The sequence below is a fragment of the Phyllobates terribilis genome, unplaced genomic scaffold, assembly GCF_046119375.1.
Source record: "Phyllobates terribilis strain yellow unplaced genomic scaffold, ASM4611937v1 Scaffold_4__5_contigs__length_816908805, whole genome shotgun sequence".
Classification (NCBI taxonomy): domain Eukaryota; kingdom Metazoa; phylum Chordata; class Amphibia; order Anura; family Dendrobatidae; genus Phyllobates; species Phyllobates terribilis.
This window is the reverse complement of record NW_027362764.1, coordinates 295,521,215-295,548,643: the sequence shown is the minus strand read 5'-3', so window position 1 is coordinate 295,548,643 and position 27,429 is coordinate 295,521,215. Positions and strand designations below refer to the sequence as shown.

The following is a 27,429-nucleotide window of genomic DNA, read 5'->3' as shown; positions in this document are numbered from 1 at the left end:
CAAAGTGGTTCAATGTGTTTTATTTTGACAATAATTGGAATACTGCATTGAAACATCTAAACTGTTTGCACAAATGATGATACTGTACTACTTGTATCATTTCAGAATGTTTTAATAACCGTGCTATTAAATCACTTGTTTTAAAGAGAACATGAGAGGGCGTCAAAAGATGATCATTTTTTTGTACAGCTCTTTACAAAGTATGAAGAGAATTTGTTAGAAATAGAAAGGGACTGGAACTGAAAAATGAGGAATTTCTCTTTTTCCCGACAAGGTGTTTTCTATCTACCACAACCAAATGTTTTGTTCCAGTGTTCATATAACTCTAAGTCCTGCTTTGAAACACTGGGCCTCACTGTTTGGAAGGCATTTTGAAAATCAATGTAAGCAATAGGCCTGACTTGATCAGGTGAAATGGTTGAAATATCAATGGCTTGAAGGCTGCGAATTGGACCAAGAGCAGCTTCTCTACACAACTGAGTCATGTCTGCACCAGAGAACCCTTCAGCTTGTAGAACTATAGCTTCTACTTCATTTTCAGAGAGTCTACAATTTTCTCGAAACATCAGGCTAACAACAATTTGCTTTCTAGCTGAGGCTTCAGGAAGAGGTATGTACAGTCTCTTAACAAGTCGCCTTCTAGCAGCCTCATCTATCTCTTGAGGTCTGTTAGTAGCACCAACAACAAGTATGCGGTCCTCCGAGGAAGTTGTGGCACCATCTAGCTGTACTAAAAATTCAGTTTTAATTCTTCTGGAAGATTCATGCTCTCCCTCACCTCGCTGTGATAAAAGGGAATCTATCTCATCTATAAAAATTACAGCAGGCTGGTGGCATCTTGCCACTGTAAATAGAGCGCGAACCATCTTTTCACCTTCACCGACCCATTTTGAAGTTAATGATGATGCACTGATACTAAAAAACGTTGCCCCGGATTGACATGCAATACACTTTCCAATGAGAGTTTTTCCTGTTCCTGGAGGTCCAAAGAGAAGAATGCCTTTTGGTGGTCCCCGAAGTCCAGTGAATATGTCTGGCCTCAGCATAGGCCACACAACTATTTCCTTTATGGTAGTTTTGGCAAATTCTAAACCAGCAATGTCATCCCAATTAAGTGGTGGGCCGTGATCCATAATCTCACTCATGATGAGTTCAATCATTTTTGGCTCTATGTTTTTCAAGCGCTCATCAGAAGGCACATTTGATTCACTATCACTAGCTGTACAGGCTTTTCTCTCACCTAAAGGGCTATTGCCACCATCTTGATTTGCAATTGGAGGAACAAATTTACCATGCAGTCCACGTGAGCGTGCAGCTCCCAGTGACTTTTTACCAGCTCCATATGCTCCAGGACCTGTGCTACGGGACTGGTTATTATGTTTTTTCTGCTGTTCAACCCACAGTTGTTCTTTTGCAGTTTTAAAGCAATTTTCTTCAGGTGGATCACACATGGATGGGTTTAGCCTGTTCACTGGGTGTCTCTGATCTCTATCTTCATCCACCAGTGCATAAAAGGTCTTCCTTTTTCCTGCCTTTGCAAAACTTCCAGTAGAAAACATACTTTGTCCAGGAGCACTATATCTATTTTCAGAAAGTGTTGTATCATTCTTTCCAAATATTGGAGATGTGACCAATTGTGTTCTGGCATTAGGAACAGCAGTTGAGATGTTTGTATCTGCGCATTTGGTATCTGGTGCTGTTGGTAATTTAGCATTTTGAAATAAGGTTCCTTTAGTAGCCTCTTCTGAAGCGTAAAGTTCTGTCCTTTTATGTCCTAAACTGTTGAGGTTATTACTTGTAACCACTGAATTTCCAAAGGTGCTGACCCCATTATGACCGCTAAGTGATGCATCTGCACAACTCATCGGGGAGTGCAGGTCTGATCCAGCAGATTCAAACATTTCCTGTACACATTTTAATTTTAAAACATTACTGGTTGTCAAAGATGACTGCCACTTGTCACTGTCATTGCATGGACATCTGGTCAAAGACATAATGCTGTCTGCATAGTTATTTAGGCCATTCCCCCCCTTGTCAGAGTCAATAATGGCAGCATACCTTTCGGCATACTTCTTGAACAGGTGGACTGCTGATGCCTGGGAGATCTCAGAGTTTGCCCATGCATACTGAATCTGAGAAATGTGTGCACGAAATGCATCTGCTTTCTGTACAGGGGAGCAGGTGGCAGAATCTAGAGCAAAAGCATTTTTTTGCCATTCACTGAGATGAACAGAGCTGGGGTCCGGAGTCTGCATCGCATTGCCTAAAAATCAAAGCAAAAATAAAAACAATTACATTTAAATTACAAACATTGATATCCATTAGCTTTATTAATTCAAACTAAAATAACTGTAAGGTTATGCATCTTTCCAAATCAAATTGTATTAAAATCTGGCCTGATGCTCTGATTTAACAGATCTGCTTTGGTGGGGACAGAATATTATTGGTACTTGTGACCAAATGGCACCATTATGATGCAGCTTGCCGCCTCTGAAGGCCCCTTCTGGTTTAGTGATTTTATTGAGCTCAGCTCCATAATGGAAGGCACCGTTTTCTATGATGCTCCGCCACACAGGTTCTACGCTTCTAGCGGAGCCTCTGATATAAGTGTAAGGCATGACATAAGAGGTCCTAATGAGTGTTCTGGGAGAGGACCACATATTCCAACCTCATTACTAGAATTAATCTGCTTCTCAAAAAAAGCTGTAGAGCTTGCTACCTGTTTAAACCCCATGGTGGTATTTTTTTTTTCATACACAGAAGTCCATTCACATGGAACATTAAAATAACATACTGCAGGGCCTGGGATATGTGCCCCTGGCTCTTACATTTCATTTGAGTTTTAGACTACCTAGTAGTTACAAGTGCCCTTTGGTAATTGCACCCCAATCTGCCCCTCAATTTAACAGTAGTCATAACAATCCCTCCCAATTGTAACAGTCCTTCTGTTTCCCCGTTGATCAAAGAACCTATCCCACTAATCACTAATGTCACTACTGGGCAAAGCAGCTCCCATTCCTCAGTAAATGCTAACAGCAAGCGAACCTCAGTCTACCCCTATCTTCTCATAGTCATTAACAGCAAGCCTTCCCCAGGCAGCACTAATACATCAATCTCAATGGTCATCTGGATTTCATTTTATCTATTTTTCATGTCTATCAAAGTAAGCAGTTGTTTTTATTATTTTTGCCTTTTTACTTCAGAAAAACACAGATTACAAACAACTCAACAGCTTGATAGTATCTCATTATGAAAGCAAACTCTGAAATCATCATTTCAATAAACGCACGCTCATTTGATGGGCAATGCAATGACTTATCGAATTGCAAAGTACTTTATTTAAAATGAAATTTTCAGACTAAAAATCACTTCACGATTGCAGCCACTAGGTGTCTCCTTTCTGCCTGCCTGCTGTCTTGTGTAACATGTCTTTAGCAGTAGAGATGGATTAAAAGAACTGGAGCAGGGATTGCAGTAGTATCAGCATACTTTGGAAAAAAATTGAATCTCTTATTAATAAAGTCATACGTAATTAAATCTCACTCACCCCTTGCCTAGAATTTTTTCCTTGGGCATTGATAAAATTGTCTCCCATATACTAATTACTGCAAATCATTTAATAGCTACATTCTATAGACACTCCTTCTTATCGAAGATATCATTGAATGAGCAGCAACACATAACATATAGTGGGGCAAATAATTATTTGATCCCTTGCTGTTTTTGTAAGTTTGCCCACTGACAAAGACATGAACAGTCTATAATTTTAAGAGTAGGTTAATTTTAACATTGAGAGATAGAATATCCCAAAAGAAAAAAAAAAAAAAAAGAAAATCACATTGTATAAATTAGATACTTTTTTTGCATTTTGCAGTGAGAAATAAGTATTTGATCCCCTATAAACCATTATGAGTTCAGGCTCCTACAGTTAGACGCTCCTAATCAACTCGTTACCTGCATTTTTTTTATTTTTTACAGGGGACGAGAACATCGGGGTCAAGGTGCAGGTAAGTGTTAGGCGAGTATAATGTGTTTATTATTTTTATTTAAATATTTATTTGAACTTTTTATTTTTTTCTACTTTCACTGCGCAAGCGCGCTGATGAGGGATTGCTTCTCCTATCAGTGGTGCTTGTGTACAGTGACAGCAGGCGCCGGATGATGGGGGTAGTAGCTCCATCAGCCGGCGCCTGTCACCCACGGGTCACTGTCACAGCTGCGGGGATCACATTGACAGCATGATCCCCGCAGTAGCGATATTACCGCCGGTCACTGTCACTGTTGCGGGGATCACGCTGGCAGCATGATCCCCGCAGCGCCGTTACGGCAGTAGCGATATTGCCGTGGTCACAGCCCCTGATTACAGCGCTGTCACACAGATGACAGCGTGGAAAGTCAGGGATGTTCACGGCCAACTTTTGCGCAAAAGCTCGGTAATCCGAACACAAATCTGAATGTGCCATATTCGTGCCGAATTTGAAACTTGCAATCGTTCGCCGAACAAATTCGCTCATCTCTAGTCCCTGCTCACACTCTCCTGACTGTCAAATTACTTAAGGGTATGTGCACATAGCTTCTTGTAGATGCAGGCTTGCCCACATAGTTTTTGAAGCATAAACAACAGAAGACAGAAATGGAGCTTTTAGCAAAATGCAATTAGAAAAAAGATTTTATTATTGGTATAAATACATTAAAGTACATGTAAAATCCATAAGGACAAATATAAATACTGATGTGTGCAAGAGAGAACAGAAGACCCCCCCCCAAAACAACAGGCCTCAGGTAGACATCATTACAGTGCAAAATATGATGTACAGCAAATAGTGAACACTATGCATACCCAACCACAGGGGAGCAATGAATATTGCTAAGGTACCACATGCTCTATATAAAAAAATTCAAAGTACTATTGGGAAATAGGCGATGCAAGAGAGTACATAGAAAGCTGAATGATAGTACATCAAACAAAATGATCAAGGCACTAACCCAAGAGCTGAGAACTCCCCATAAGGGGAAGAGAAGGGTACAAAGAGTACAGAAAACACCTACCCAACGCACATAGCTTCTTGTAGATGCAGGCTTGCCCACATAGTTTTTGAAGCATAATACAATTCAGGAAAACGTCAGTGGTATGTTTCCTGAAGCGTCCTCTTTGTCATCCTTTTAACGGCTTGGTTGCCGGCTACTTAATTTCAAATTTGTATATACAGTATATCACAAAAGTGAGTACACTACTCACATTTTTTTTAAATACTTTATTCTTTTCATGGGACAACAGTGAAGATATATGACACTTTGATACAATGTAATCAGTGTACAGCTTGTATAAGAGTGTAAATTTGGTGGGCCCTCTAAATAACTCAATACACAGCCATTAATGTCTAAACCGTTGTCAACAAAAGTGAGCACACTCCTTAGTGAATGTGGCCAAATTGTGCCCATTTAGCCATTTTCCATCCCCATTGTCATGTGACTCATTAGTGTTACAAGGTCTCAGGTGTGAATGGGGTGCAGGTGTGTTAAATTTGGTGTTATCACTCTAACACTCTCTCATACTGGTCACTGGAAGTTCAACATGGCACCTCATGTCAAAGAACTATGAGGATCTGAAAAAAAAAAAAAAATGTTTCTCTACATAAAGATGGACTGGGCTATAAGAAAGATTGCCAACACCCTGAAACTGAGTTGCAGCACGGTGGGCAGGACCATACAGTGGTTTAGCAAGACAGGTTCCACTTAGAATGGCCTTGCCATGGTCGACCTAAGAAGATGAGTGCACGTGCTCTGCGTCATATCCAGAGGTTCTCTTTTCAAAATACACGTATGAGTGCTGCCAGCATAGCGGCAGAGGTTAAAGGAGTGGGGGTCAGCCTGTCAGTGCTCAGACCATACGCCGCACACTGCATCAAATTGGTCTGCATGGCTATCATCCCAGAAGGAAGCCTCTTCTAAAAGATGATGCACAAGAAAGCCTGCAAACAGTTTGTTGATTACAAGCAAACTAAAGGCCCCGTCACACATACAGAGATCGCTAGCGAGATCGTTAGTACGTCACGGTTTTGGGATCGCTGAAGAGTCGTTTCGTGATCGCTGGGGAGCTGTCAAACATGCAGAACTTCCCAACGATTTCGGCCGCCCCAGCGATCTAACTAACGATCTCGGCGGTCGTTGGGACACTTTCACACAGCAGCTATTTCAACAATCCACACCTTGATAGGGACTGTACTGTGTCAAAAAGGCGTGCATAAAATTTCTTTTCTGCGCCCCCTCATCTCCGATTGGTGGACGCTACTGCGTTCTGATTGGGCGGCCTTGGTTTAACACAAGACCGCCCACCAGACGGGATCGCTACTGCGTCTCCGGTCAGATGGGAACACTGGTGTGTGCATTGTTCCTGTACAGATGTATGAATGTCCATAGATATATATATATATATATATATGGCCATTTATGTGTATGCATATCTGTATGTTTGGGAGTATGTATGTGTACATATAGTTATCTGTATACGTATGTGTATATGAGTGTGTGTATATATTTATGTACTTAAAAATATGTATGAGTACATGGATGAATCTGTTTACATACGAGTACACGAATGTATATGCATCTGTAATATATATATATATATATATATATATATATATATATATATATATATATATATATATATATATATATATATATATATATCTGCTAACTGCGGTGACTACTGCTACTACTGAATGAATGAGAAACAAAGCTTATAGTAGCATAGTAGAACACACAGTTTATTAGACACAGCAGTACAGAAATGTCAGTAGTGTAGAAACATGAGTAGTTGCCCACTATAGGTTCTGATGCGGCCAAGGAACAGCACCAGGACCGTTAAAATACTGGCAGTAGTTGTCGCGGCAGGTCTTCGCATCATGGGTGTTTCTGCCATGTCCCACTGGTTGAAAGCCTGCAATTGCAGGATCGTTTGCACGCCATTCACCGAGCTCCACTTCTCCATTGGCTAGGTCCACAGAGTCCACGAAGCCAGGCGGACAGTATGTAATTGCATCACGTCGACGAAGAAAGTTGTGAACCGTGCAACAGGCCAAAACAACAGAGTCTATTGATTTAAACTTCATGTTAACTGGCGTGTGAAAAACTCTGAAGCGGTTGGCCAGGACAGCATGTCAGAAAATGTGCTGTGTGGGTGTGTGTGCACGAGACCCCTAAAATATCTGCCCATGCAAAAGCATATATATACAGATAGAAGCCAAGCCCTCCCTCCCTGAAGAGCAATGATAGCAGATAATTGGTATATGTCCTATAAATGAATTAAAAATGGAAACTCATTCGAGACCCCAAACAATACCTACCTCGCTAAAGATGTTTGATTTGTTCAAAGTGAAGTCACAGCCGGAGAACGCTGGTGGGATCCGAAAAACAACAACGCAGTAGCGACCACCAATCGGGGACGAGGGGCGCGGAAAAGTCCAATTTATGCACGCCTACGTGTCTCAGTTCTGAATCGCTAACGAGGTCGTTGATAAGGTGCCAAATACAGCGATGCACACTGCCCAGCGGGAGCGCAACGACCCAGGAATGGTCCAGGAAGCTTTGTAACGATCAGCGATCTCACGGCAGGGGCCTGATCATTGCTACCTGTCAGACATAACGAGATCGCTAGCGATCTCGTTATGTGTGACGGGGCCTTAAGAACATGGATTACTTGAACCATGTCCTGTGGTCTAATAAGACCAAGATAAACTTATTTGGTTCAGATGGTGTTAAGCATGTGACAACAACCAGGTGAGGACAAAGACAAGTGTGTTTTGCCTAAGGTCAAACATGGTGGTGGGAGTGTCATAGTTTGAGGCTGCATGGGTGCTACCGGCAGTGAGGAGCTCCAGTTCATTGAGGGAACCATGAGTGCCAACATGTACTGTGACATACTGAAGCAGAGCATGATCTCTTCCCTTCAGAAACTGGGCCGCAGGGCAGTATTCCAACATGATAACCCCAAAAACACCTCCAAGATGACCACTGTCTTGCTAAAGAAACTGAGGGTACAGGTGGTGGCCTGGCAAAGAATGTCTCCAGACCTAAATTCTATTGAGCATCTGTGGAGAATCTTCAAATGGAAAATAGAGGAGCGCAAGGTCTCTAACATCCACCAGCTCCGTGATGTCAGAGAAGAGGATTCCAGTGGCAACCTGTGAAGCTCTAGTGAACTCCATGCCAAGAGAGTTAAGGCAGTGCTTGAAAATAATGGTGGTCACACAAAATAGTGACACTTTGGGCACAATTTGTCTATTTTCGCTTTGGAATGTACTCACTTTTGTTGCCAGTGGTTTAGACATTAATGGCAGTGTGCTGAGTTATGTAGATGGCACACCAAATTTACACTGTTACACAAGCTGTACCCAGACTACTTTACATTGTATCAAAGTGTCATATCTTCAGAGTTGTCCCATAAAGAGATATAATAAAATATTTACAAAAATGTCAGGAGTGTACTCACTTTTGTGATAGACTGTATAATATAGCAGCACCTGAACAGTGGTCTGGTCACTTTTAGCCACGTCAAGCCTTTTCGAAGACAGGTGGTTAAAAGAAGTTATAAATGCTGGAACATATGCACAGCAGGTCATTTTGACATTGCTCTGCATATGTTCATTATTTTTAAGATTTATTGAGCACTTGTTCAGGTGGTTTCCAGATGGAATATGCTTGAAAAAGAAGTTGTGTATACATACACTAAAAGGCATAAACACATAGATGGGCTTGAAAGGGGTTGTCCAACAAACACAGTACATTAGATCTTAGAACAATAATAAGTTCCACAATTGGATATGTTAAAAAAAAAAATTCTTGTGTGAAGATAAAACTAATTGAAAGATTGAAACCTTTTTAGCTTTTTGGAGATACACTTGGTTTTGGCATACAAATACTGATAAAAAAAAAAACGGATCAAAAATACTGGTTTCTTGCAGCCAGGGGTAGGTGCAATTCATGCTGAGAAATGAAGGAAAGGAAGTTCCAGCATGTATTTTGCTAGCAGAGTACTAGTAAAGAGAAAAGGACAACTGTAAAGGTGTGGAACACAAGATATACAGCATGACACAAGATATTTCCTGGACATTTTGCCCCAATTCAACAAGGCCAGTGCTCTTCACGGCGGTCTTGATGAAGGAGCAAGGTGGAGTGAAAGGCTCCTGAATCATTAAGAGGCACACGCCTCTTAATGAATCAGGTGAGGTGAAAAATGCTGTGCACCTCGCCACAAATTTTACTCCCGTCTCAGATTCATGATGAGCGGTCGTTGCCATGCCTGTCTTGCCCAGTTTGTCGGAGCTGGACAAAAATGCTGTAAAAGCACTAAAAATGTGCACAATTTTATGCAGGAATCCAGTGGCGCCAAAATTTTGCAGCTTTTAAGCCAGAAATCTTGTGTAGAAGCTTTGACGAATCGGTCCCTTTGACTGGTATTTGAACCAAGAGTAGCTATAAAGCTATAACATGTTGCGGGGGATGAGGGCAGCAACATTAGCTTTTAGTCCAGTTTTAAGTGACATAATAGTTATGATATAAGGGCAATTATCAGACAAAAAAAAAATATTAATGAGAACCTACCAGCATGAAAATGCAGTAAAATCTACAGGCACCATGTTATTGAGCAGGGGGGGGCTAAGTTGATTGACATATAAAGTTAGGTCCAGAAATATTTGGACTGTGCCAAAAGTTTTGGCATTTTAGCTGTTTACCAAAACATTTTCAAGATACAGTTCTATAATCAATATGGGCTTAAAGTGAATACTCACGGCTCTAATTTGAGGGTATTCACATCCTAATTGGGGTAAGTGTTTAGGAATTACAGCTATTTTACTATGCAGCTGCCTCTTTTTAAAAGGGACCAAAGGTGATTGGAAAATTATCTTAAAAGCTCTTTAATGAGCTTCATGAGTTATTCCCTTGTTAATCCATCATCAATTAAGCAGATAAAAGGTCTGGAGCTGATTCTAGGTGTGGCATTTGTATTTAAAAGCTGTTGCTGTGAACCCACAAAATGTGGTCAAAGGAGCTATCACTGGAAGTGAAACAGACCACCATTAGGCTGAAAATCAATTAGAGAAGTAGCAGAAATGTTAAGAGTGGCCAAATCAACAGCTTTGTACATTATGCAAAAAAAAAAAAAAAAAAAAAAGTGCACTGGTGAGCTTGGGAACTCAAAATGGCACGGCCCTCCACGAAAGACAACAGTGAAGTTCACAAAATCCTTTCCATGGTGAAAACATACCCCTTCATAACATCCACCCAAGTGAACACTGTCCAGGAAGTAGGTGTTTCAGTATATAAGTGTACTATAAAGAGAAGACTTAATGAGAGCAAATCCAGAGGGCTCACTACAAATGTTCAAACTATTAATTAGCCTTAAAAATAGAAAGGCAGATTACACTTTGCCAAAAAACATCTACAAAAGCCTGCCCAGTTCTAGAAAAGAATTCTTTGGACAGATGAAACTAAGATCAACCTGTTCTAGAATAATGGGAAGAAAGAATAGAGAAGGCTTGGAAGGGCTCATGATCCAAAGCACACCACATCTTCTATAAAACATGATGGAGGCAGTGAGATGGCATGGGCATGCATGGCTTCCAATGGCACTGGTCACTAGTGTTTATTGATGATATGACTGAAGACAAAAGCAGCAGGATGAATTCTGAAGTGTATAGGGCTATATTTTCTGCTCAAATTCAAAAAAATGCAGCAAGGTTGATTGTATGGCGCTTCACAGTACAGATGGACAATGACCCAACACAAAACAACACAAGAGTTTTTAAGGCAAAGAATTGGAATATTCTGCAATGGTAGAGTCAATCACCAAATCTCAACCCCATCAACCACGCATTTCAGAGGCTTAAGACAAAACTTAAGGCAGACAGACCTACAAACAAGCAACAACTGAAGTCAGCTGCAATAAAGGCCTCGCAAAGCATCACCAAGGAGGAAATCCAGCGTTTGGCGACGTCCATGGCTTTCAGAATTCAGGCAGTCATTGACTGCAAAGAATTCATTACAAAGTATTAAAAATTAAGATCTTATTTATGGTAAAGGTAATTTGTCAAATTACTTTTGAGTCCCTGAATTGAGGAGGCTTCGTAGATAAATGGTTGCAATTCCTAAACATTTCACAGGATATATCTTTGTCCAACCTCTTTAATTAAAACTGAAAGTCTACACTTCAATTGCATCTCAGTTGTTTCATTTTAAATAAAAAATAGAGCCATGCAGAGCCCAAATCACACCCATTCTGTCATTGTCCAAATATTTCTGCACCTAACTGTACTTTTGTGAGAAAAGATTCTGTATAACCTCTGATTTAGGCTGTGTGCCCACGATGCGTATTTTTCCGCAGCGTTTATGCTGCGCTCAAAAATCTGCAGCATGTCCATTAATTTTGCGGAAGCGCTGAGTTTTCGCCGCCATTGACTTGCATTACAACGCGCCAATTCCGCAAGACTGCATCTGTACTTGCGTAATTGGCACGTTCTAATGTGCGGATGGTACCCGGGTGTGGAGGACAGGAGACTCTCCTCCACACCCAGGTAGCATTAAATGCTGTAAAAAAAAAAAGAATAAAATAAAAAAATAAAGATTATATTCACCTTCCGACGGCCCCCGGACTCCTCCTCTGTGCTTGTCGATAGATCGTGCAGTACTTAAGGACCTGCGGTGACGTCAGTCATGTGACGGCAGGTCTTTCAGTACAGCGTACCGCGATCTGCCGGCAGCCAGCACAGGAGCGCAGCAAGACAGCGCGGGTCATCGGAAGGTAAGTATAGGTTTATTTTTAACCATTCTCTCGGGTCACACTATATAAATCCATGCCGTTTGCATGGATTTATATAGTGTGACCTAGTTGTCAAGCACTTTGCAAGTGATGCTAAAATCGCTTGGAAAGCGCTTGATAACCCGCATGCAGAAATGCAAGTGAAGAATGCTTCATTTCCGCATGTCCCTGGCAGGAAAACACATGTACAATTAGCATGCGTTTTTTCTCTGCCAGGGAGATGCAGAAACGCTCAGGAATAAATCCTGAGCATTTCTGCATCGTGGGCACATAGCCTTAATCATTTAAACCTCGGCGCTTTCTGAGATTTTTGGTTGAGTGAGCAGTCCTATCAGTGACTGACAGCTTCCTTTCTATAAGTGTGCATATAGAAATAGCTCTCAGTCACTGATAGGACCACCCACTGCACCAAAAATCTCAGAAAGATCAGAGGTTTAAATGATTAAATCAGAGGTTATACAGAATCTTGTTTCACAAAACTACATATTCTGCTCATCTACCCCGTTCTATAACATGGGGCCTGCAGCTTGGGCTGCATTTTCATGGTAAAAGGTTCCCTTTAAATCAAGTGAATGCTCCTTAATCATTGTCCACTGTAAACATGTACAACAAATGATCGGTGATAACTTGTATGGGTTGTTGTTGATAGCATCTTTAATTTTGTAGGCAACCGCAAGAGAAGAAGAAAACAAGCAATCACATATGAAAACAAAAAAATATTTCACTGTAACATAGAAATTAAAGTCTGATAATTAACCAGGCATAGTTTTGTCTTTTTTTTGTTGTGGGTAAAAAGGCTCTTTAAAAATCGCACCGATATGTCCTTATTAATTAAGGCCAACAATTTTCTTGCTAGTCTTGATAAGGGTGTGTAGCAGAGTCAGATGCTCCCGATTCATGAAGAGGTGCATGCCTCTTTATTTGTGATGAGCGAGCATGCTCGTTACTCGAGATTTACGAGCATGCTCAGGTGCTCGCCGAGTATCTTCAGCGTGCTCGGGTGTTAAGTTTCAGTCATGCCGTGTGCATGATTTGCGACTATTTGACAGCTTTAATACATGTGAGGAATGCCCGTTTCTTAGGCATTCCTCCCATGTATTAAAGCTGTCAAACAGTCGCAAATCATGTGCACGGCGTGACTGAAACATAACACCCGAGCACGCTGAAGATACTCGGCGAGCACCTGAGCATGCTCGCCGAAAGGGTTAACAGAACATACTCGCTCATCACTGCTCTTTATGAATCATGAGCGACTGATAAGTAACATGTGCCTCTGTGCACCGCAAATCTTACACCAGTCCCTGACTGGGGTAGGATTTCTGAATTAAGGAACGCCACAGATATTCATGAATAAGACAAGCCATGGCATCACGCCCCAGCTCCACCCATTTTGGCATAGCCGAGAGAAACTGGTGTAAAAGATGGAAAAAGTTGCAAAATATTTGGGCAACTCGAGTTGCGCTAAAATTTTGAAACTTTTCAAAGCAATTTACAGCAGAATTCTAGCGAAATTGCTTTGATGAATAGGGGCTTTAGTGTTCTAATTGGAGCCGCCACTCTGCAGAATTTGAAGTTTAATCAAATATACTAATTATGGTGCTTAGTGCGCCCTTAGGATGGCTAAACAGCTCAGTGCAGCATTCTGCCCACTAAATGATAAAACAAAATGATGCCCCCACTCCACGACGGCTGTCCATGTGTAACCCTATCGCTAGGTGTAGAGATCAAAGAAAAAAAATCCATCAGTCAATACATTAGGTCTACCATATACAACAGAAGGGTGGACCAGCAATGAGTTTCTGTTATTCCTGATATCAACAGCATATACAGTATATGGGGATCACCTAGGAGTATGGCAGTGCGTCTTACTAATATCCACAAACAGAGTTTGTAAAGTGGGCTATATGCTTGCTCCCTGTAGTTTCACCCCCAAAAATATTAAAGTGCTCATAGCTTGATAAAGTGCCAGTGCTTCTACATATGACTAAGCCAAAAAGAAACGCTCTCACAGTTGTCTATAGTTAAATGACATAACATGATAGAACATAACTGTAACTAGGATAACCATATACCGTAGTTTATAAATGAAGTCCAGGAATATATACGACACTGACCAGGTATTTTTCATATTGTTTTTATTCCATAATCATTGGGACAATCAGGCGGAGAGCTCCTTCTCACAGAGTCAATGTTAACAGTCAATCATGTAAATGGCTCAATTTTCAAATGATGCATATCGAGCCATTTACATGATTGACTGTTACCATTTTGTAACATATAGCCACACACAAGATCTCATCTCCCGAGATCTCAATCTGCACATGAGCCACCTCCTGAAGCCCACTACTGGGAACTGAGTTGGAAAAGGGATTCCGCTCCCTGGTGCCGACATCTAATGAGCGCACAGGCACCACAGCACTCCTGCCGCCAGTCTCCTGAAGCAGCAACTCTGGCTGCTGAGACCCAATTCCACTGTCGCCATCCCCCTGGTATGCTCACTTCGGATTATAATCGGAAAAATACGGTAGTTTTAATATTTATATCCCTTCACAATTCTTAACATTCATATTTTGCATATCAATCTGCTCGATTGCTTTAACTTTCTTCCCTGCTTCCCTCTCCATCCCCTTTTTGTTTCTTTTTTCCCCTACTTTATTAACCACTCTTCCCTGTTTTTTTTTTTTTTTTTTTTACAGAAAATACGCAGTGACACCATTTTAAAAACTGCACCCCACCAAGTGCTCAAAACCACATTCAAGCTGTTTATTAACCCCTTTCTGACATTGTGCGTAATAATACGTCCCTGGGCCTTATGGACCAGGTACATATTATTACAACGCGGCGATCGAACTCACAAAATCACCGCCGGAAGTCAGCTGATTCTGACAGCTGACACCAGGCACTCAGTGCCAGGAGCGGGGTCCCGATCGTGGCCGTGGAAATACACCGACATGTGCACAGACCCATTCATTTGACTGGGTCTGCGTGTGTTTGTGTTTCCGGTACGTGTGGAAACTGTCACCACACGCACTGGACACACGGACGTGTGAAAGAGGCCTAACTCTGCTGCCTCATTATAGTGAATGGATCCCTCGGGGGTTCATCTGAATTACGTAGGAGCTGTGTATATGGAGTCTGCATACTATTCTAGGAAAATCTGCTCTCCAGGAGGCAGATAGCGCTCCATCCCTCCCGAGTCTCACACAAAGTATGGGAAAGACTAAGCGCAACATAAAGGGAAGAGGGGGAGGAAGCCCAGACATTAGGGAAAGGGAGAGTGGAAACCCCTAGGCAGGTCTAATATCACCCTGCTTACCCTACCGTCCCTATATTGGTTCCACACCAATCACCGAGCAGGAACCTAAACCCAGTATATTCCTAGAGCTTGGCCCTAGATAGGGAGGGGGGAGGGGTGAGCACTGGTCAGGCCCCACTACAAATTAAAGACAACAAGGTAGACAAACAAAGGGGATTAACTTAGCTTGAGCAGACACCAGAGGAGAAACGCCAACTGTCCTCCAAGGGCACAACAGAAGAAGCCAACCAACAGATAGTGCTCCAAGCATGCACAAACAAACATAGACGTATCACAGGCGATTGCCTGAAGAAAACTGGGGGTTTTCAACTCCCATGCAAGGGTGTGTCAAAACAGCAGGAGGGAGGTCGCCGCTGGGTCTTAAAGGAAGGATTAAGAATGTGTCTGCAGTGCCAAGCACAGTGACCTTCTACAGATAGATCCAGAGCAACTGTCTATTACACCTGACACACCCATGACACCGTGTGGCTAAGCAGTACTGTACAGCCACATATGGGGTATTTCTTTTTTCAGAAAAAAATTGTGTGACAAATTTTGGTGCCATTTTTACCTATTTCCCGCTGTGAAAATGTAAAATCTGGGGCTAAAATAAAATTTTGGTGGTACAATTACATTTTTATTTTCTTCACCGCCCAATGGTGTAAAATTCTGTGAGGCATATGTGGTGTCAACATGCTCACTGCACCCCTAGATGAATTCATTGAGAGGTGTAGTTTGTAAAATGGGGTCTCTTATGGATGCTTTGCCAATGTGACATGGCATCGTCAAACCAGCCAGGCAAAATATGAACTCCAATATAGCGCTTCCTCCCTTCTGAGCTTTGCACAGTGCCTCAAAAGTAGTTTTCAACCACATATGGGATATATGCGTGCTCAGGAGAAAATGCACAACAACTTTTGGGGTCCAATTTCTCCTGTTACCCTTGTGAAAATAAAAAAAATTGGGGCTAAAAGATTATTTTTGTGGGGAAAAAAGTGATTTTTTTTTATTTTCACGGCTCTACATTATAAAGTTTTGTGAAACACTTGGGGGTTTAAAGTGCTCACCACACATCTTACCCTTATGAAAACGCATAATTGGGGGCTAAAAAAACATTTTTGTGGGGAAATTGTGAAAATTTTATTTTTACGGCTCAATGTTATAATCTTCTGTGAAGCACCTGGGGGTTCAAGGTGCTCAGCACACATCTAGACAATTTCCCAGAGGGGTCTAGTTTCCAAATTGGTGTTACTTGTGGACAGTTTCCACTGTTTAGGCACACCAGGGGCTCCCCAAATGCAACATGGCGTCCGCTAATTATTCAAGCAAATTTTACATGCAAAAAGTCAAATGGCGCTCCTTCCCTTCCGAGCCCTGCCGTGAGCCCAAACAGTGGTTTTCCACAACATATGGGGTATCGGCGTGCTCAGGAGAAATTGCACAACAAGTTTTGGGGTCCTTTTTGTTCATGTTACCCTTGCGAAAATAAAAAAAAAACTTGGGTCTAAACTAACATTTTTGTGAAGAAAAGTTAAATGTGCATTGCTTTCTTCCACATTCTAAAAAACTTGTGTGAAGCACCTGAAGAGTTAATAAACTTCTTGAATGTAGTTTTGAACACCTTCAAGGATTCGGTTTTTAGAATAGTGTCACTTTTGGGTATTTTCTGTCATATAGACCCCTCAAAGTCACTTCAAATGTGATGTGGTCCCTAAAAAAAATGGTTTTGTAAATTTTGTTGGAAAAATTTGAAATAGTCAACTTTTAACCCTTATAACTTTCTAACAAAGAAAAAAATTTTGGTTCCAAAATTGTGCTTATGTAAAGTAGATGTGGGAAATGTTATTTATTAACTATTTTGTGTGACATAGCTCTCTGATTTAAGGGCATAAAAATTCAAAGTTTGAAAATGGTAAAATTTTCACCAAATTTCCGGTTTGATTTTATCACAAATAAACGCAAGTCATATCAAATAAGTTTTACCACTATCATGATACAATATGTCACAAAAAAAAAGCTCAGAATCAGTGGGATCCGTTGAAGTGTTCCAGAGTTATTACCTCATAAATTGACAGTGGTCAGAATTGTAAAAATTGGCCTGGTCATTAACGTGCAAACAACCTTCGGGAGTAAAGGGGTTAACCATTTAGGTCCTTCACAGAAATCAAAGGAACGTGGAAGGAAAAAATAAAAAAAAAATATTTTTCCCACAAAAATGTTGCTTTTGTGCAACTGTTTGGACGCATGGCAGGGAAGGAACGTCATTTGGCTTTTGGAGCGCAAAATTGTCTGGAATAGATAGAGTTATGTTGAGTTTGTAGAGCCCTGGATGTGCCTAAACAGTGGAAACCCCCCCACAAGTGACCCAATTTTGGAAACTAGACCCCTCAAAGAACTTATCTAGAGGTGTGGTGAGCACCTTGATCCCATGGTGTTTCACAGAATTTTATAACGTTGAGCAGTGAAAATGAAAAAAAAAAAAAAATTTTGCAGAGAAAATGTTGCTTCTGACAGAAATTTTAAAATTTCAGAAAGGTAACAGGAGAAAATATTACAATTTGTTCTGCAATTTCTTCAGAGTACACCGATACCCCATATGTGGTGGAAAACTACTGTTTGGGTGCACGGCAGGGCTCAGAAGGGAAGAAGCGTCAATTGAATTCTGGAGAGCAATTTTGGCTGGAATAGATTGCGGATGCCATGTCACATTTGGAGAACCCCTATATGCCAAAAACAGCTGAAACACCCACAAGTGACCCCATTTTGGAAACAACACCTCTTGAGAAATTAATTTAGGGGTGTAGTGAGCATTTTTAACCCTTAGGTGATTCACAGAATTGTACAACATTGGGCTGAGTAAATGGAAAATTACTACTTTATACAATTGAGAAGTGAAGAAAAAAATAATTACATTTTTACCACAGAAATTTTGTTTTAGCCCCAGATTTTGTATTTTCACAAGGGGAAATAGGTAAAAATTGCAACAAAATTTGTTTCACAATTTCTGCTGAGCGAGGAAATATTCCATATATGGCTGTACAGTACTGCTAAACCATACCTCGAGACTTGAGAGGGATGGTGCGCCAATTGACTCTTGGAGAACAAATTTTCATAGAATAGTTTGCAAACTATATATACGGAGCCCTTAAGTGCCAGAAGAGCAGAATCCCACCTCAAGTGACACCCTTCTGGAAATTACAACCCTGAGGAATCAATTCACTATAATGAGGCAGCAGCGTTACTCTGGACTCCGACTGACCTCTGTTCATTAATGCACTTTCCATAGGTGCACAAAACGGAGGCTGACCAAGCTTTTATGCACACTTCAAAAGATGGACACCGCTGGATCATAGGCCAGACGGCATCCACAGTGTTTCCATCTGCCTCATTATAGGGAATCTTCCACCGGGGGTTCCATCTGAATCATATATTTTAGAGATTTATAAAGAAACTCCAGTGTAAGCGCTCAGTGAAGAGTGCAGGATAAAAGTGAGCCACGCCTTACCGTGAACTCTATGAGGCAGAGTGAACAAATCAGCATCAGGTCAAGAATTTGTTCTATTTACTTTTTATGCCGCTCACCATGCGGTATAAGTGATTAGAAGACTTTTTTCTTCAGATTAGTGCAATTACAGTGGAACAAGATTTATATTGTTTTTTTTTTTTTTTTTTTTTTTTTATGTTTGGCTACTATCACACACTAAAAAACACTTTTTTTGCAAATGAAGTTTCTGCATGGCCATACTTTAAGATCTATTTTTCTGCTGACAGTCAAGTGAGGGCTAGTTTTTTTGTGGGATGAGTTGATGTTTTATTTGTACCATTTTCAGGCACATTTTTTTTTTTATCTCTTTTTAGTCTGATTTTTGGGAAGCAGAATGAACAAAACCCAGCAATTCAGGAGTTTTTTTTTTTTTTTAAAATGCAGTTCACTGTGTGGTAAAAGTGATGACAGCTTTATTCTTTGGATCAGTACAATAACAGCAATACCACATTTATAGAATTTGTTATGTTTTGTAACTTTTACACAAAAACTAATTTATAGAAAAAAAAAAAAGAATAGCTTTTGCAGGTCATTTCCAACTTCGATTTGACCAACATACCTGAAGGTTTTTGGAATGATATGCACAACTGATTTATATTACTGGACATTGATGAAGTAAAACCTAAGAAATTATGTACACAAAGTCTATTATTACTGAAGAAACCATAAAGACCATAAACAAGAGGCAGAAGAGACCCCCACAGCCACGGTTAGCAGAAGAGACCCTAAAGATCATCAAAGAAAGACGAATGGCAAAAGGTAACAAGCAGTATGCAGACATCAGTAAAAGACTAAAAAGAGCTATTCGAACAGACAAAAGTTTATTATCAAATGTTATGTACAGAGATAGAAAGCGAACATCTGAAGCACAAGACCAGGAAGGCATACCAAAAGATCAAAAAGATACGACGAAACTATCAACCAAGAGTGGGAATGTTAAAAGATGCTAATGGGAAGAACTGAGTTAGAACAGATCAGGAAAGATGGAAAGAATACACAGAGCACCTCTACTAGAACGGCTCAGTGATACCGGAAGAAACGGAGACTGGAAATGATAGTGAACCGAACTTTTTGAAAGACTAAGTTATTGCTGCAATAAAGCTTCTGTGAAAAAACAAAGCACCTGACCTGTATGTGACAGAATTCCAATAGTGAATAAAGTCTTCTGAAGCAGTAAATATCATGACACGCCTGTGTCAACAAAAATGGACAAATGGTAAATGGCCCAAGGACTGGACAAGATCCCTGTTCATTCTTATTCCAAAGAAGGGAGATGCAACCAACCGTGGAAACTATCGGGCTATTGCGCTTATACCTCATATGCCAGTAAAATACTACTGAAGAACCTGTAAAGACGGCTGCAGCCTTACTTTGACAAAAATCTGCCAGAGGAACAAGCCGAATTCAGAAAAGGCAGAGGAACAAGAGATGTAATTGCTAACATTAGCTGGATAATGGAAAAGTCCAAAGAGTAAAAGGAGATATCTATTTTTGCTTCATAGACTACAGCAAAGCCTTCGACTGTGTTGATCACCAGAAATTTTGGAATACCATGAATGATATGGGTGTGCCAAATCATCTCATCAGTCTCATTAGGAACCTTTACATCGACCAAGAAGCAACAGTCCGAACAGAACACGGTGAAATGGCATTGTTCAAAGTAGAAAAAGGCTACATCCTGTCAGCATTTCTCTTCAATTTATATGCAGAAGCAATTTTTAGGAAGGCTGAACTTGCTGAAAAAAGGAGAAGGAATCAGAGTTGCTGGACGAATTATCAACAATCTTAAATGTACAGACGATACAACATTGATAGAAACAAGTGTAAAAGGAATGAAGAACTTATTACGGAGTGTCAAGATAGAAAGCTAGAATATGGGACAGCTACTCAACACAAAGAAAACAAAGATATTGACTACTGCCAGGTACGATCGGGACACATTTGAGATGGATGGCAACAAACTGGAAGATGTAAAGGACTTCAACCTACTCGGATCAATGATTACTCAAGATGCAGCAATGACACTGGAAGTCAATAGGAGAATAGCTATAGGCAAATCAACAACGAAGTCACTGGACAAGGCCTTCAAATTGAGGAACATTTCACTGGCAACGAAGACATTGCTCGTACATAGTCTGGTCTTTTCTGTAGTAACATATGGACGCGAAACCTGGACGATAAAGAAACAAGTCAGAAGAAAAATCAACGCCTTCGAAATGACATTCAAGATAACGGCGCAGAAGACCTAGGTGGACCTAACTAGGCTTGCACAAGATCAATCTTCCTACAGAGTGTTCACCAAGTCACCATGGCTTCAGATCAAGCTGAAGGCCGTTAAATAATAATAATATTCTGAGAGCTATAGCTTTTTATGTCTCCTCTGACAGAGCTATACTGCGGCTTCTTTTTTTGCGGGACAAGATGACGTTTTCAGGGATACCATTTTTATTTACATTAGTCTTTTTGATCGTGTTTCAATCCACTTTTTTTTGCAGTATGATGACAAACCATAGTTTGAAATATTTTTAATTTATTTATTTTACTGTGGTCACTGAAGGGGTTAACTAGTGTGTCAGTTTTATAGATTAGGTCATTCCGGACGCGGCAATACAAAATGTGTGTGTTCTTTTATTTATTTTTACTTAAATATACATATTTATGGGTATTTTTTTTTTTTTTTTTATATATTTACTTAGTCCCTTGGTGGGACTTTTACTTTTATTACTCTGATCACTGGTATAATGCATTGCAATTAGACCGTGCTCCTGGCATGATCTAACAGGCCACTGTAGCTGGCAGACCCAAAGGTCGTCATTCGACCTCGGGTTACTATGACTACCCAATTACGCCATGGGGGTGCCGATCGGGCGGGAGAGGGAGCCCCCTCCCTCTCCTAGCCTTCTAAAGTTGCGGTTACTTAAGTCAAGCTCCTGGCAGCGATAGTGCGGGCACAGCAATATTTTGATGTAGTCAATCAAAATAAGGAGAAAGTAGAGTGTGAAAAGTGTGTCACGGCATGATCATTATCAGTGTGGCCTGGGTAATTATTGTTTATATTATGGATATTGCCTGTTTGTTACATGTAATTTGTCTACCACATCTATTTACGATATTGCTATCGCATCGGGAGGGCGGTAATGTCACGATGGGGGCTTTGCAGCATTGAGAATCTCCCCCCCCCTTCCCATGTGCTCACCCACCTATCCACACTCTCCCCAATGTGCTGACTTCTTCCGTCTGTGCTCTCTTCTTTGACCTGTCTACCCCATGTGCTGTCCCCCTTGTCTGCTGTCTCTCTCCTTCCTGTGCTGTGTTCTCCCCTCATGTGTTGTCCGGTTTGAGCTGTCTCTCTCCCCCATTTGCTATCTTCTCCTCTCATGTGATCTGTTCTTTGACATGTGTACCCCATGTGCTCTCCCCACCCCTCTGCTGTCTACTTCCCTCATGTGTTCTCTCGTTTGAGCTGTCTCCCCACCCACTAAATCAGACCGCCGCCATAGTGCAGGCAGTATACAGTGTGTGTGTCGCGTACGGCGTATAGTTAGAGTGAGTGCGCGTGTGTGGGCCGCGTACGGCGCGTGTGTATTGTGACGGTGTTTCGCTGCTGGTACCACCAGCAGTTTCCATATTGAGACACCCACTTGGTGTCACAATGGACTGCAAGGTCGAGTCGCCGGAAGAAAGCCATTACGGCGCAGATGCCACAAAGTAGCTCGCCTACAATACGTCAAACAGCACAGAGACAAGCCTCAAAACTTCTGGAACAAGGTTATTTGACCAAAGTTGATCTTCTTGGCCACAACCATAAACGTTACATTTGGAGAGAGATCAACAAGGCCTATGATGAAAGGAACACCATTCCTAACGTAAAGCACGGAGGTGGATCGCTTATGTTTTGGGGACGTGTGAGCTACAAAAGGCACAGGAAACTTGGTAAAAGTTGAAGGAAAGATGAATGCAGCACGGTATAAGCAAATACTGGAGGCAAGTTTGCACTCATCAGCCCAGAAGCTGCGCATGGGACTTACTTGGACGTTCCAACACAAGGCCAAGTCGACCTGTCATTGGCTACAGCAGAACAAAGTGAAGGTTCTGGAGTGGCCATCTCATTCTCCTGACCTCAATATCATTGAGCCACTCTGAGGAGATCTCAAGCATGCAGTTCATGGAATTTACAGGAACTGGAATGGGCAGCTTTACCATCTGAGAAAATAAAGAACCTCATCCACAACTACCACAAAAGACTTCAAGCTGTCACTGATTTTAGAGGGGGTAATACACAGTATTAAGAACTGGGGTATGAACTTTTGTTCAGGGTCATTTGGATGTTTTTGGTTGTCATTAAGATTTAGGCTGTGTGCCCACGTAGCGTTTTTCAAGCGTTTATGCTGCGGAATTTCCGCAGCGGAAACGCTTGTAAAACACTAGGTAATCCGCACCCCATGGTCCCCAAGGGGATTCCGCATGTTCTATGCACATGCTGCGGATTTTTCCGCAGTGTTTATGCTGCGTACAAAAATCCGCAGCATGTCATTTAATTTTGCGGAAGCGCAGCGGAACTCCCGCCATTGACTTGCATTGAGACGCACAGAAACCGCGACTGTACATTTTTACAAGCGGCTTCTATGCGTCTCTATGTGCGGATGGTACCCAGTTCTGGAGGAGAGGAGACTCTCATCCAGACCTGGGTACCATTGTACCTGTAAAAAAAGTATAAAATAACAAATAAAGTTTATACTCACCTGTCCGACGTCTTCTCTCTGAATGCCAGCAGCGCTGAAGGACCTTCGGTGACGTCACAGTCATGTGACCGCAGGCCCTTCACCGCTCTGTCTCGCGATATGCCGGCAGCCGGGAACCAGCCAGGAAGCAGCGCTGCTGCACACACCGGGGACTCGGAGGTGAGTATAGCTTTATTTGTTTTAATTTTTACGGTTCACACTGTATAAATCCATGCTGTTTGCATGGATTTATACAGTGTGACCTAGTTGTCAAGCACTTTCCAAGTGATGCTATCGCCTGGAAAGCGCTTGTCAATCTGCATGCGGAAACGCATGTGAATCCGCATGTGGATCTGCATGTATTCTGCAGGAAAAACGCATGCACAATCTGCATGCGTTTTTTTCTGCCAGGGAGATGCAGAAATGCTGCAGAAATTTTCTGCTTCATTTCTGCATCGTGGGCACATAGCCTTAAAAAGAGAAAACACAGTAGTTTGACAATCAATGGCTTCACCCAACCAATAACCATGAGTGGAGAAAAAGTTTTTTTTGTTATTCATATTCTCTGAAACAAGGCCAAGAAAGGAAAAATTCTGCCGGGGTATGTAAACTTTTGAGCACAACTGTATATCCATGCTTTTCACATCTATAATGCGTACCCATTATAGCCTATTGGCAAGTTTACAGGTCTGATTTTACTTTGTTGACGAATTTTGCTCCAATTCATGATCAGTCGCCTAATCAAGTGTATGGGTCAGTGAATAAAATCGGACTACACGTGGATGCCATCAGTATTGCACCTTAGTTCTGTTTTTGAATACAAACACGGATGCCACACTGATGGTAAAAACAGACAGACCAAATAAAGGGACTAAACTCCAGTAAAAAACACTGATAAAGCGTTTTTTTTTTGTATTCAAGAAATACAGATCCATTTTGACAGATGACACCTAGCTCACGTACGGTTGGGGCTATATGGCATCTTTGGCCACACAATACATGTTATGCGGCCAATGTTTTCTACGTGTCACTGCAACAATGTAATGTAATACCAGTGAATGGGGTCGCACTGTTACCCCGGGGGTACCGCAACCAAAATCCAACACTATTAGACTTTTTGCAACTCACGTGTTGCAGACTCCAAGGCTGCCGCAACAAGTAAATTGCAAAAAGTCCTACTGTGTTGTATTATTTGTAACAAGCTTGTCACGGTCACTGTACCCTTGGGTTTGCAATGCGACTCCGCTCACTTATATTACAATGTAGCAGTGACACATAGTGAACACTGGCGGCACAATATGTGTTATGGCCACAGTCACTGGGTCGTGCATTAAATCAGGGCCCTGTGCTGGAAGCAGAACTCTGACATCACACCCCAGTTGTATCAGTAACACCTGAGGGCGATCTCATCACCATGCACACAATGGATTTCTGTGCCAGCAATCAAAATGGAGCAGTTGTGTAATTTCCCCAGGTGACTGCTCGCCGGATGTGTAGATGTGGGGCAACCAAGAAGGCGGCCATGCAGTATAATCACGTGACTGCCGCCATCTTCATCATATGGGCACAGATATTGGCACGGTGGGGGCAGCATGCCAGTTATGCGGCTTCCTGCATATTTTCGCACTATTTGGGGGCACACAACACCCTATATTGCTTGTGCTGCTAGCTGCAAGTCAGACCTGTTCTTCTTAAGGGTGTGTGCACACGGTCAGGATCCGCTGTGGGTTTGAAGCTGCGTGTCTATGCAGCATCAAACCCGCAGCATCCAGATGTTCCAGCATAGAGGATGAGATCTCTAGACATCCCATGTCCACTATGTCTGCATCTGAGGCTGCAGATCACCCGAGGAATCTGACATGAGATGCGTCTTTCAGATCCGCAGCATGTCAATTTCTCCGGTGGGTCCGCATGCGTGCTTTCCCCATGCACTAACTTCTACAAGGAAAGTCTGCAGGTGGGAAAAAAAACGGTGCTGCTAGGAAGCTGCCGCCGGCTAATCCGCTGTGTCGGGACCACAGGCGGCTCCAGACAGTGCGCGCACCCCCCCCCCCCAACACATACAACGGTGCGTGCACCCCCCCCCCCAACACATACAACGGTGCGCGCACCCCCCCCCCCCCCAACACATACAACGGTGCGCGCACCCCCCCCCCCCCCAACACATACAACGGTGCGCGCACCCCCCCCCCCCAACACATACAACGGTGCGCGCACCCCCCCCCCCCAACACATACAACGGTGCGCGCACCCCCCCCCCCCAACACATACAACGGTGCGCGCACCCCCCCCCCAACACATACAACGGTGCGCGCACCCCCCCCCCCCCAACACATACAACGGTGCGCGCACCCCCCCCAACACATACAACGGTGCGCGCACCCCCCCCAACACATACAACGGTGCGCGCACCCCCCCCCCCCAACACATACAACGGTGCGCGCACCCCCCCCCCCAACACATACAACGGTGCGCGCACCCCCCCCAACACATACAACGGTGCGCGCACCCCCCCCCCCAACACATACAACGGTGCGCGCACCCCCCCAACACATACAACAGTGCGCGCACCCCCCCCCCCAACACATACAACGGTGCGCGCACCCCCCCAACACATACAACAGTGCGCGCACCCCCCCAACACATACAACAGTGCGCGCACCCCCCCAACACATACAACGGTGCGCGCACCCCCCCCAACACATACAACGGTGCGCGCACCCCCCCAACACATACAACAGTGCGCGCACCCCCCCAACACATACAACGGTGCGCGCACCCCCCCCAACACTTACAACGGTGCGCGCACCCCCCCCAACACATACAACGGTGCGCGCACCCCCCCCCCCAACACATACAACGGTGCGCGCACCCCCCCCCCCAACACATACAACGGTGCGCGCACCCCCCCCCCAACACATACAACGGTGCGCGCACCCCCCCAACACATACAACGGTGCGCGCACCCCCCCAACACATACAACAGTGCGCGCACCCCCCCAACACATACAACGGTGCGCGCACCCCCCCAACACATACAACAGTGAGATCTAACCACACAAGGATCAGGATCATAAAGGGAGAAATGGAGGCATGTAGTGACTAATCTCCGGGGTCTGTGCACACTGCCATCCATGCACAAGAAGAGCAGATTGAAGGGCGCATCCACCACACTAGCGTTCACAGAAGTCATCTTCCCACAGGCGGGCGCTCAGCACAGTCTGACCTGTACAGGACAACATCACCTTTATGGCGCACAGGCTGCACAATGTCGCGTCGCTTCCTGCCGGCAATCAGGCGTTAATATGAGAGTGTAGAGGCGGCACACGAAGCCACACTTGCTAAACTATCCCACTCAAAACAACAAAATCATGTGTGTAACTCAGATACAGGAAATGTCCGCTACTACCATGCTAAGCGCCATTTTGGTGAAGACTTCGCTGTGATTGGTGGAATGGACGATAGACAAACGTGACGTCCGCATTATCGTTCCCGCGCTTTCTGAGGGGCTCATCCTCCATTAATGACTGTAGTGTATGGCGGGAGAATGTGAGGTACAGCTGAGAGACTATGTATTGCCTGGCTGTTTTATTATTGAGTATTGCGAGTGTGTGGGAAATGCCTGAGAGGTACAAGGGCATCCCATGGCTGACAGACTGTGTCGTGCACAAACACTTCCCCCTGGCCCTCACTTCTGGGGCAACTGGGCTCTAGTGCTATGTCTTCTTATTTTTGAGGATAAGTAAACCCTATGAATTGGGCAGTGGGGCTCTGGTCCCCCAGTATGACCTCCCCACATTAGTATGTCTCTTACTGACTGCATGGAATAGCCTGTGCTCTCACCCCACAGCCCAGACGCCTGGCTCTTCCATACCTGCGCTCTCACCCCACAGCCCAGATGCCTGGCTCTTCCATACCTGCGCTCTCACCCCACAGCACAGACGCCTGGCTCTTCCATACCTGCGCTCTCGCTCCACATCCCAGACGCCTGGCTCTCCCACACCTGCGCTCTTACCCCACAGCACAGACACCTGGCTCTCCCATACCT

General features: G+C 43.1%; 1 protein-coding gene across 1 annotated transcript; it reads right to left on the bottom strand.

Annotated features, from left to right (window-relative positions):
* FIGNL1 (fidgetin like 1) lies at positions 1 to 26,746 on the bottom strand. The gene is made up of 2 exons (XM_073676618.1): positions 26,627 to 26,746; positions 1 to 2,263 (listed from the first exon to the last, which is right to left on the bottom strand). Exon 2 carries the CDS (start codon positions 2,253 to 2,255, stop codon positions 282 to 284), a length of 1,974 nt encoding a protein of 657 aa, XP_073532719.1. The 5' UTR covers positions 2,256 to 2,263; positions 26,627 to 26,746; the 3' UTR covers positions 1 to 281.
* Between the last annotated feature and the right edge of the window lie 683 nt (positions 26,747 to 27,429).

Excerpts from the sequence above, each read along its gene's own strand:
- FIGNL1 (XM_073676618.1), bottom strand. The coding sequence starts at position 2,255 with ATGCAGACTCCGGACCCCAGCTCTGTTCATCTCAGTGAATGGCAAAAA.